This window comes from Falco rusticolus, chromosome 16 (assembly GCF_015220075.1).
Source record: "Falco rusticolus isolate bFalRus1 chromosome 16, bFalRus1.pri, whole genome shotgun sequence".
In the NCBI taxonomy this organism is placed as follows: Eukaryota; Metazoa; Chordata; class Aves; order Falconiformes; family Falconidae; genus Falco; species Falco rusticolus.
The window spans coordinates 6,329,458-6,340,602 of NC_051202.1; the positions used below are offsets into that span (position 1 = coordinate 6,329,458).

The 11,145-nt window shown below is 46.9% G+C and overlaps 1 protein-coding gene and 1 long non-coding RNA gene across 10 annotated transcripts in view; both read left to right on the top strand.

The window, feature by feature from the left end:
* The first annotated feature begins 1,221 nt into the window (after nt 1-1,221).
* On the top strand, nt 1,222-8,400 carry LOC119158330. Of its 2 annotated transcripts, XR_005107837.1 has the most exons (3): nt 1,222-3,516; nt 3,933-6,652; nt 6,978-8,400. It is a non-coding gene; the product is annotated as an uncharacterized LOC119158330 (long non-coding RNA). The 2 variants fall into 2 exon arrangements; XR_005107836.1 differs by lacking the exon at nt 6,978-8,400 and having other exon boundaries at nt 1,233-3,516; nt 3,933-6,934.
* Nucleotides 8,401-10,034: 1,634 nt separating this feature from the next.
* The window catches only part of NCAM1 (neural cell adhesion molecule 1), a 143,361-nt gene continuing 142,250 nt past the window's right edge, over nt 10,035-11,145 (top strand). For 3 of the 8 annotated variants that reach the window (XM_037409816.1, XM_037409817.1, XM_037409813.1), the window contains exon 1: nt 10,039-10,345. In XM_037409816.1, the coding sequence (XP_037265713.1) occupies nt 10,294-10,345 (52 nt within the window). In that variant the 5' untranslated portion in view covers nt 10,039-10,293. Of the gene's footprint in view, nt 10,346-11,145 lie in introns of all 8 variants that reach the window. The other 5 variants (XM_037409814.1, XM_037409812.1, XM_037409809.1 and 2 more) reach the window with 4 other exon arrangements.

Sequence of the window (11,145 nt, forward strand, 5' to 3'; positions counted from 1 at the left end):
AATCTGGAAGCGGAGTTGGGCAAAACATTTGCAGGCTCAGGCAGATGCGTCGCTGGAGAGACTGCATGAGCCCGTTATTCCTGTCACATATTACCCGCAATGCTCTATAGCCTAATAATAGGCATGCAATTGCAACGTTTTGAAAGCTAGACAGTAAATTCATGTAGGCTTCAACAATTTCTTTCATTTTGCATGGTTCTCCAGTTATACTTTAAGGAGCAGCTCAGAGGAACCGTGTGAAGTGGGTAAGTGCCCTGGAGAACATTGGCTTAGCTGGAATTACAATTGTGTAAATGTGGCCCTTTAGTATTTGCTACCACATGGCTGATTTGTTAATACTTTAAGCGTGCACATGTACACGTAAAGTCAAATACTGCTAAGGAAATATCAGCCTGACCCTAGGCACATAGTCTTTTAGCTGTCTTCAGGATCAGAAGACTCTTTTGTGGCAGGATTATTTTAGAAATGAAGCCTGGTCAGAAACATAACACTGAAATTTGCAAAACTGGCAGCGTGATTTCCTCACCCAGTGCAACAACTTTCATAACCACTTTACCTTTTATAAAGTAAATGCTGGTATTAAACTTAAGCACATCACAAATGGCTATATTTAATGGCCTGATTATATGGATATATCTGACTCTTAGTAATACTGTGAAAGAAACGCATTGTAGATATTGATTGCTAGTATAATTATGAGTCATTTCCTCTGATATAGTGCTTGTGCCAATGAAGGTTAGGATGCCCAAGGGGCTGTTTTAGGCTAAAAAAAAAAAAGAAAAAAAAGAGAAAGGGAGTGTGCCCTGTAGAATGGCAATGACTTTCATTCAGAAAACACCTTTACATGAAAGCTTGGCTTTGAAAAGAAAAGGATTTACATTCCTTCTAATGGAACTAGAATAATAAAACTAAAATTGGCCAGAGAGCCAGATACCACACTTTCAAAGGCTTTGCAATTTTAAATACACCTGAAAAAAACAAAAACAAATTATGGCTTAGATTTAACTGTCGTGTGAAATATGATGTTTAATATCCTTTAATGCAGTTTGATCTGGTACCATCAGGACAACTAGTATGTTCTGTGCTGCTGCTCCTCCTCGGGAATTGCTTTTCACAGACAAGTGTCCACTGTTGACATGTTATTGACATGTTGACATAATAATTTTCTCATGTGGAGTTTCACACATCTGTTCTAATTGTTCTATCAATGAAAATGAAACTTTTGACTCTGCATAAGAAAATGAAGGATGGTGGAAATTTGTCTCAGATACTGCCAGGGAAATCAGATTGCTTACGGTCCTTACCAGGATGCTGAAAACAAGCAGTTGTGCTTACAGGTGGTGGTGGAATAAATACTTAAAACCAAAAAACCCTCCTGGATCTAGATCAGACAGCAGCAGATGCTGTTGTAAAGTAATGCCAATTGCAAAAGTCGCTATGGTGAGCACGTAGATCAGGGAAGGGTAGTGGGTAGCAGGGGAGTAGGTGAGTTTACATCCCCTTATGAGGCTCCAGTTGCTCGGCTGTCAGCCTCTTATTTACTCACATCATGGTAACAGCCCTTTCTGTAAAGTGGATGAGGGGGAGGGGAAATAATCTTTCATTGTTGCATTTAATTCCATCCTACTGCTTTCAATATTGGCCTTTTGGTTAATGGTTCAAGCTAAGGCTCAGGGGATCTGCTTTCAGTTTCCTACTGGGCACAGATTTCCTATAGGGAAGCAGAAGGCACATCACTAAATCTAATTTCTCAGTATGTTCGGCTAAGGTGGCTTACTTCGTTTAGTCTGTGCTGTCCTGTTTTTTACTGTGCTTTTAAAAATTACCCAGTTCGATTCTCCTAAGCCCTCCGCTAAAATAATAAGGACTTTGGGAAACCAAATTTTATATTGGCAATCCTCACCAAGAGTAAACTAGAAATATGAAATAACAGAAAAGAGGTTATTGAATTACACTATCTTGCCAATACTGCTAATGGAGTGCTGTGAAATCTGCACAATGAGTTGTATATAGGTGTGATGATATGTTTATCTTCACGAGATTTATCAAAATAAGCTATATCCCTTAGGGACAAACCACTTGCCAAATGCACTGTCTTGCCCTGACTGTCTTACCTGACCAGGATCTCCAAGTCTTCAAAGAGCATCCTGACTGTTTGTGAGTCGGGGTTTTTTGGTTGTATTTTTTTTCCACCCCCCCCTCCCACAATGAGCACAGCCCTTCCCCCAAAAAAGCTGCTGCTGCTGTGCAGCTGGTAGATGTCTGCAAAAGCAATGGATCACCTCGATTGCCTGGAATTGCTCACGCTGTCACAGAGCCGTTTTGGCATTACCTAACGGCCACCCCATGAGAGACCAAACTTCTCTGGTGAACAGAGCTAATACCATGCACCTGAGACACCTAATCCTATTTTGACGGCTTGATTAGTATTGCTGCTAGCCTTCTACCTCTGTCGGTAGGTACTAACTGCCACGTCTCTTCATGTGAAAAGCTTTACACAACAGGCAATGCCCCGCGAAGGCATTCCTGCCTGTCTACTTTCTGTCGTTTGGTGTGCAGGAGATTATTTAATATTATGGTAATTTGGACTGGAGATTTACAGCGCGAGAACAGCCGTGATAAAAACCACCTTCAAAAAAATCAAGGAAAGATTTATCAGGCAAACCTTTGAGAATCATCATGTGGCTCAAACTGGGAACAGCTGCATTGGCATCGCTTGGTGATGCCCACAAGCGGATTTGGCCCCTGTGTGTGCCACCAGGCTGGCTATGGCAAAAATTAAAATACTAATGTGGTGCCAAAAGATTTCATGGCCGAACTTTAACATCCCGAGTGAGGCAACCACCCAGATGTGCCTGGGTAGTTGCCTCAAAACTGATCTGGTTCCAAGATATGCTGTATCCCAGAGCCTAGATCCAGCCTTTGGTAATAAAGCAGAGGTTATATTCAGTTCAAGAACAATGATTCTGCCTCAACAGCAAGAATTTTTTAGGATCTTTTCTTTATCTCTGCATTTCAGCACCATCTTAAGACCGTTACGCAAAAATAGAAACACTACTTTCCTCATATTTTTATCCTCTCTACAGTATTTTTAGAGAAATGTAAGGCTGAGAGAACACAAAATCAGAGAGGGAGATTCTATTACTAGCCTTATTCCTCTCTGCCTTAAATCCAGTTGGAACTAAAAAAGCTGAGGAAGGGGAAGGTAACCCCAAAAGGCAGGGGAAATGCTGCATGTTGCCTTAAACTATGCTCTGGGCTGATTTTTTTTTTTTTTTAAATGGAATTCTTCCTTTTTCTGTTGGAGTGGCTGCCTACCTGTGGCTTTTTACACGATCAGCATAATCCTATTTAGTCACCTTTCAGCCAGAGGAAAGTCCCGGGCACGGCGCTGCCCGCGTTGTTTCGGAGGACCTGGCCCCAGGGTGGGTGCAGCTCTGTAGCTGGTGACACAGCTGAAGCGTTCGCGGGACGGCAGAGGACAAAGCCCCCCCCTGGTTACTCTTAGAGTAAGATGTAAGTAATAGAAATGAAGGGGAACGGGGAGGGCTCCAGGTAGGAAGCTGGAGACCCTCCTGCTGACCGGGTGCAAGGGATTTTGAGCGTGAAGCTCCTTAGCGCTAAGTCTTCTACGGGGGAAAATCCCCAGCGACTGACAGGCTCCTCAGGCTACAGCGCCCATGGGTCTTCTCCAAAATACGTCATGAAAATTATTTGCAGGGCTTTTAGTGCTTCTTAAAGATTGTATTTCCTTTACAATATTTTTTTAATTACAATAATTCAAATCTCTGTTTATTCTCTATGCTTTTGCTTTCTCCCTCTGATGGAGACAGATGTTTACATCTTATTTATAACTTGCACCCCCCCCCCCCCTCCACCCATTGCGTTATTCTCTCTGCTATGTCACCTACTTGTACAATTTTCTTCCACAGAAACGGAAAGGTTGGCAAGATCCATCTTGCAGAGCCTTGGCTGGAAAGGAGCTACCTCTGCCCTCTTCTGAAAGGAGCAGGTACCATTCCTGCGGTAAGGAAGAAGAGGAGCAAAATGTTGTTGTAGAAGACCCTTTTAGGCTGTCTCTTGGACAACTCGTTTCCTCTTGGGGGATGGGCGAAGCTTCATTACGTTGCTAAGTAGAGTCCACTTGTCACTTGTGCTCTAGATCCATTTCTGGGGGGGGGTGGGGGGGTGGAAATCTGTTTAGCTTGGGTCTGCATGTGAAACGGAGCTCCATGTTGATAGAATATGGTTTCTCAGAGCTTTCATATGCGCTTGAACATTTCTGTCAGGCATATTTATACCGTTTTTTTAAAATAAAAGCAGATTGAGGGATGGATTTTTCCAATTAAGATAACCATTTATTGCTTGCTACCAAATGTTTAGCCGGAGACACCCTGTTTTAGTCTCTTCTACTCTAATTTTGCATATACTGGTTTTACACATCTATTACTCCACATAATATGATGGCGAGCCTTCTAATTGACATTAGTATAAATAAAAGCAGAACTAGAACAGCTGTTCTTTTAAAATAGCTAGGTATTAGTGATGGTTATGCTATTATTTAGAGGCACTGGGTGATGGATGTGCTTTAAATGCCTTGGCTGATCAAAATGCTTCAAATTAAAGCAAACACTGGTGACACCACGGGGAGATGCCAAAGAACAGCCAATTCATCCCGATGTACTTTTTACAGCTCCCTGATTTTCTGTGTTTCTGATCAGCTGAGAGTCTTTCTTTCCTCTGAATCAAAGCATCAGGGTTGCCTGGATGGATTAAGAAGATTAAAATGAGACATTTACTGCACACGGGAAGCGTAATGGTGTTATACATGGAAGCATACACATTAAATTTCAAGTTTTAACTTTGAAGATGGGAGACTTCTTTCCAAAGCTACATGGGAAGTAACTGCCAGGTAACTTTAGGGTTGCTGTTAGCTTGTTGATGGCATTTCCACTGGGAGTCAGACCCACAGACAGTCTTTGTGGAGTTTCTTTCCCTGGCTGCTTTCACTAGTTAGCTGGTTAGCAGCGGTCACGTGCATATTTCCATAGCTCTGTGCACAGAACAATTCCCTGTTTGCCCAGATGTGGCAAGCAAAGTCCCAGAGCAGGACAAACACCGAGATCAATGCTGGAGTTTGTTCCAGGCACGGAGATAAAACATCAAGGTTTTTAATGCCAAGATTCCGAATTTCTGGATTGTAACATTACCTCTTGAATTCAGATTACTTCATCCTCATTCTTGTGGTTTATGACATCGCCAGAAGAGCCTTACTAGTTAGTTTTGTAAGGTCTATTGCCTGAAGAGGGAAGGGGAGATACTCTTATTATTTTTTTTCTTTATTAAGACTTACAAAACGATCTGTGACAGAGAAGGGTATTTTAAGGGACTACTTCTGCTTGCATTGCCTAGCTGTGAAGTAGAATATTGATCTGAGGTGCATTTTGCATAGTGTTGTTATCCATCATAATAAATACCTACACAGCACAGAATAACACTTTGGCCAGAGAGACTGTTGAAGTGCATTCCCTCAGTGTGCCACTAATTACGCCTATTTTCTGGAGCCTACCAAGAAGTAATAAGTCTACTTTGAAGTTTATAAATCTGGGTCTAATGGTTCCCACAGAAAATCCCAAGTAATTCTTTGCAGACTGTCTCTCCATAATGATGCCAGCATAAGCGGCATGTTGATGAACGTAATTTCTGTTGCTTTTCAATGATCAGCAAGATACAACATCTATCATTGTAGCAACGGTTATTACTGTCCTGTTGCGTCAGGTTTGAATCTTGGGATTTGACCTCAGTAGCAATTTTAGATTGTAAACTTTTCTTCTCAAAAACTGAACACAAAGCACAACTGTCTGCTATGTTATTTCTTTTTTAGTTTGACAGCTGAAGGCCTCTTTTGACCCCACACGATGCTTTAATGTCATAGAGAATTTCCAGTGCAGCCGGTAATAATCCTTCCTCAAATATCAGCCAGCGAACAGTTATGTCAGGAAAAGGGGAGTGCTGGCGATGGGGAGGGTTATTTTGCAATCTTTCGGTGATGCTGAAGCTGCACCTACCCTGTGAGATGCCTGCATCATTAAAACTCCACTTCACTTGTTCTTGTATTTGCACAGTAGAAGTAGCGGCATTAATTTGGTAGATACTAATTGCTGCTGGTTGTAAGGCTGGGAGAAAACTTGTTCTGGATTTCCCGTTCACTTCAATGCAAAGTACCTAATTAATTCAATAATTAAAACTTGTGTTTCAATTATTGATTTGTGTGTTTTGCCCTTTTTATTTTATAGATCAAGGGAAAGAAATATGTGGGCACAGCCCATAGACATCTCTTAACAGCAAAATAAAGGGAGATATTTCAGGTACTGTACTTGGAACGCCTCCTTCAATTTGGAAATGCTGGGGGCTGATCTCTATTGGACTCTCATCATAAAATCCAGTTATGTTTTTAAATTACTTAGAAGCTTAAGTTCAGAGCAGACATTTGGTGTCTTTACTGTGTCAGATCTTTTGAAGAGAGGGTGAAAAAAGCTGATGTTTTTGGAAGTCCGCCGCAAGTGAAGCGCTGCCCCCTGCTACTCCTGTACTCTGCTCTGCCACCAAGTTGGAGAGGGCTTGGGATGTTTCTTACGCCACCGGCTCCCGTGTAAGTACTCCCCTTTACCTACCCTGAGGATTAACACTGCTATGTCACAGACTAAGGTATTGCTTAATAGGAATAAAGATAATATTGGATATCTAACACAAACAGCTACTCACAGGATGTAATAATTCATGCTACTTGTTGTATGTACAGTCTGTCTTCACATATGTCTCCGTTCCAATTTTATGCAATGTCAGCTTTTGGGGAAAAGAGCTGCCTTGATTCGTATAATGTTCTATGTGAGACTATAGTTCAACACATACAAACACTACTGTTCTGAAAGTACTTTGCTGGTTTGCTGATTTTTATTTATTTATTTTTTTTGTAGATAAGATGACTGAGGTCTCACAGAAAAATCTCAGTTGCAGTTTATAAAAATGGACAGTTGCATCTTATAAGTTAGTGCTGTAGCCTCCTCATTCAACACAACTTGTGTGCTCCCACGATCTCTCATTATGAATGCTATAAATGTAATTTTTACAAGGTAGCTGTCTATCTAGATGTTCTTTGAGGTGAGTGGAAAGAAATAGACACTTGTGTAAGGCCTCTGGGAACTAGAACTAATTCTACAAACTCTTTCTGACAGTGCTAATAACGGCACGACAGCTCGGTCCCTTTCCTCCGTAGGAAATGATTGGGCACTAATCTGGCTGAATGCCAAAGAGTTTATCTAACCGCTCTGGGGAGAGACTCCGGAATTCCCTAGTGCCAGAAAGCCAGCCAGTGGAGCTGGTCTGGAAAAAGACCACATCTCATGAAACCATGTTTTGTGATCTTCTGGGGTTGCTTTGAGGGTCCCCTACCCTGAGAAGGGCGATGGCAGAGGGGGAGACCCAAGGGGACGCAGATGGCTCACACAATGTTTGTCCACATTTGTCACCCAGCAGTTGGAAGGATGGAGAAACAAGGTGGGAGTCTCGCAGGGTGTCCTGGTGTGATGGATGGTGGAGATCCTGCCTCTCTCCTCTCCGTGGAGATCCAGCCATGAGTTGATTTAATCTGCTGAAGCTGTGTAATAATTGATGTAAACTCAGCGTACTACTTATGATAAGAGGAAAAGTATCTAACACGCACCCACAAATCGGCTTACTATTTTCAAGGTAAAGGATTCTGTTTCTTCTGAGGTTTTTTTATCCCAAATACTCCTGGCGAGAGGTTGGCTTTCTGTTCCAAAATGGCCTGAGCTGAGCATCTGCATGACCGGAAAAACTTAAAATTAATATCGATGTTTCCCTGGATGAGTGACTTTATGTTGGGGGCCAGGAGGGATGCAGAGCCCAAGAATGCAAGTGTGCAGAATGGTGGGGACTGGTGTGAACTGGGAGAGCAAGAGGGAGTCGAGCCACAGCCTGTGGCACAGTTGAGCAAGGTTGCTCCCTGCGGATAATCAATCCAATATGGGGCCACGGGCTCGGCAGACCAGAGGAGCAGGGAAGGCATGTTTTCAATCACAGTGCAATAAGTAATTTTGTTTTTTCTTTTAGAGAAGGGGTTTTATAAAATGGCAAGGGGGAAGGGATTTCTCAAACAGAAAAGGATAAAATAATGTGATCTGGCCTGGAACAATCCTTCAGACCACTAACAGCAGAGTACTGGAGTGGATTGACTATGGTAAAATATTGTTGAAATACTGGTGTCACATTGTAGTCAAAGGGTGTTGTTTCCTTAGTGAAGTAATCTGTCTTCTGCCTAAATGGTTTCTACTTGGCAGTTTTCGGCTAATAACGCCTCTGTGCCATTAGAAGTCCTTACGTGTTCACAAGTACCCTAGGTATTTTGAATTTCATTTTAAAATAGCAACTACAATTAGCCAACCAAGAAAATTATTTCTGCATGTTATGACAAAGGTCTACTTCAGTTGAAGTGCTTTTCTCTAATACTAATGAAAGGAAAACACAGACTGTAGGCTACACCTGAATAAAATAAACGCTTACATTTTAATTTTATTTTTTTTTTCCTCAGAGAACTTTCTCCCCCTTAAAGCACAGCTCCCCTTGTCCAAAGCAATTAGATCCTGTGCTCAAGCCAGGAGGGCTCTTAGCAGCTCCTGTGGTTTGGGGGGGAGCTGGAGGAGCACTGTTGGGACACGATAGCCTGGAAAAGATAGACTTTGCCGATCGCAGTGTAAACCCTCTTCCAAACTGACTTTTCACCATTTTTCCTGTGCACCCAGTACAGGATCCGCATGGCCTTTGGGGCCATGCCCAGGCGCCCACCGCCTCCCGGAGCTCCAAGGAAGAAGAGCTGCTGCCGTGGGTGGTGGTGTAGAAAATGAGTTGAATATTCTGTATATATGCACGGACAGACACGTAACTGGGCGGGAGGCTTTGATGGGATGTCTGTGGGAACTGGTGTGGCCGTAACTGGTGAGGGGGCTTTGATGGACCGCTGTCTGGGGGAACTGGGGTGGCTGTGACTGGTCAGGGATGCTTTTCATGGACTGTGGGAGCGGGAATGGCCATAACTGGTCTGGAGGCTTCTGATGAGACTGTCTGTGGGAGCCAGAGTGGCTGTAACTGGTTGTGAGGCTTTGATGCACCACTGTCAGTGGGAGCTGGGGTGGCCATAACTGGTTGGGGGGCTTTTCATGGGTTGTGGGAGCTGGGGTGGCTGTAACTGGTCAGGGGCTTTGACGGACCACTGTCTGTGGGAACTGGGGTGGCTGTGACTGGTCAGGGGGTATCTGCAACTGGTCATGGGCTTTTCACAGATCGTGGGAGCTGGGATGGCCATAACTGACTGGGAGGCTTTTGGCATGCGGTCTGTGGGAGCCGGGGTGGCCAGAGGGCCAGCGTGCAGCCCTGTGAAGGCAAGCCTGGCAGAAACGGTTCCCAAGGGTGGGCAACCTCCCTCCTGCGCCGCTGGGGCTCCACGGAGCATCTCTTGGGCCGCAGTTCCTCCGTGGCTTTGGCCACCAGACTTGGGAATGGCAAAATGGTGCCATAGGACCTCCTGGCCCCGCGTTCGGCTGTCCCCAAGTGAGCCCTGGCCCCCTAAATGGAACAAACCCCCACTGAAGCACAGGGGATTGACAGACTGCGTTCCCCTTGCGCTCTCTGCTCCCCACCTGCCTTCCCGCAGGTGCCGGCCAGCCCAGGAGGAGACCCCCCTTCCCAAATTCCTGCTGGCTGGATAATACCTCAATTTTTTTTTTTTTTTTTTTTTTAAGCAATAAACGACGCCCAAAAAGCCCGCTGTGGCCGAGCCCGGTGAAGGCTCCTCACCAGGCCGGCTCCGCGATCCGCACCGCGTTTCGCAGGAGGCCGGGAGCGCCCCTCGGCGAGGGCTGCGCGGTACTATTTGAGGCGGGTGGAAGGACACGGCGACGGCGGTGCCGTGCGCAGCGCCCGGCCGGCGGCGCAGGGATCCTGGGCGCGGTGCTGCGGCCGCCTGTCAGTCAGCGCGGCGGCGGCGGGACGCGGTGAGGGGAGTACGCGCGGTAACGGAGCCGGAGCGCGGCCGGGAGGAGCGGCGAGGGAAGACGCGAGGGGGGGGGAAAGAGAAGGAAAAAGAAAAAAAAAGAAAAAGAGAATTAGGGGAAGAGAATTAAAAATTAAAATATAAAAGAAGCCACCTGCGTTTCCTCTGACCGGTAGGAAGAAGGTATTTCGCGAGCGGCGCGCTGTGCCCCTCCGCCGGCTGCGATGCTGCTAGCCGCCCTGCTGCCCTGGACGCTGGTGTTGCTCGGAGCCGCAGGTACGGCCGGGGCGGGGGGGCCGGGGCGAACAATGGGGTCGGGCGGGCCCCGCTGCCCAGCGCCGGGGGGGCACAGCCCGTGGTGGGGTCCCCCCCGCCCCCGAGCCGCGCCCGGGGCTGTGGCGGCGGGTGTCCGCGCAGAGGGGACGGTGACCGGGGCGCTGCGAATGTGACAAATCTGACAGGAGGGGGGGAGAAGGGTGGGAGCGGGCGGCTGCGCTCCGGTGTCGCTGTCGGTGGGTGCGACAGGAGGAATCGCCCCCAGCCCCCCCCCCCACCCCCCCGGGGGGGCTCTCGGTGCGCCGTGCATCGCAGACAATGGAGGTGGGAGGCGGAGGGGGCGAGCGGAGCGGGGAGGGGGCGACGTGCGCTGTGTTCGCGTGTCGCCGGGCGAGGCGGCGGGTCCGCGTTGTCGCCGCGGCTTCATTGTGAGTGTCGGGGATGCTGCTGCGCCGCGGGGGCGCCCCCCGCCCCCCCCCCCCGCCGCCCTCCCGCCTGCGAGCGGTGCGTGTGCGGGGCTGGGGCTGCGGCGGGCGGCTGCGCGCGGGGCGGCGGTTACAGCAGCTGTCGGAAAAAACCAGCCAAAACCACACACACCAAAAAAAACGGGGGGGGGGGGGGGGGAGAGGAAAAAAAAAAAAAGAGGAGAAAAAGGAAGGGAAAAAAGGGGGAGGGAAATAGAAAGGAAAAAAGGGAAAGGAAGGGGGAAGGAAAGGGGGGAGAAAGGGAAAGGAAGGGGGGAAAGAGGGAGAGGAAGGGGGGGCAAGGGAAAGGAGGGGGGAAAAGGAGAGGAAGGGGGC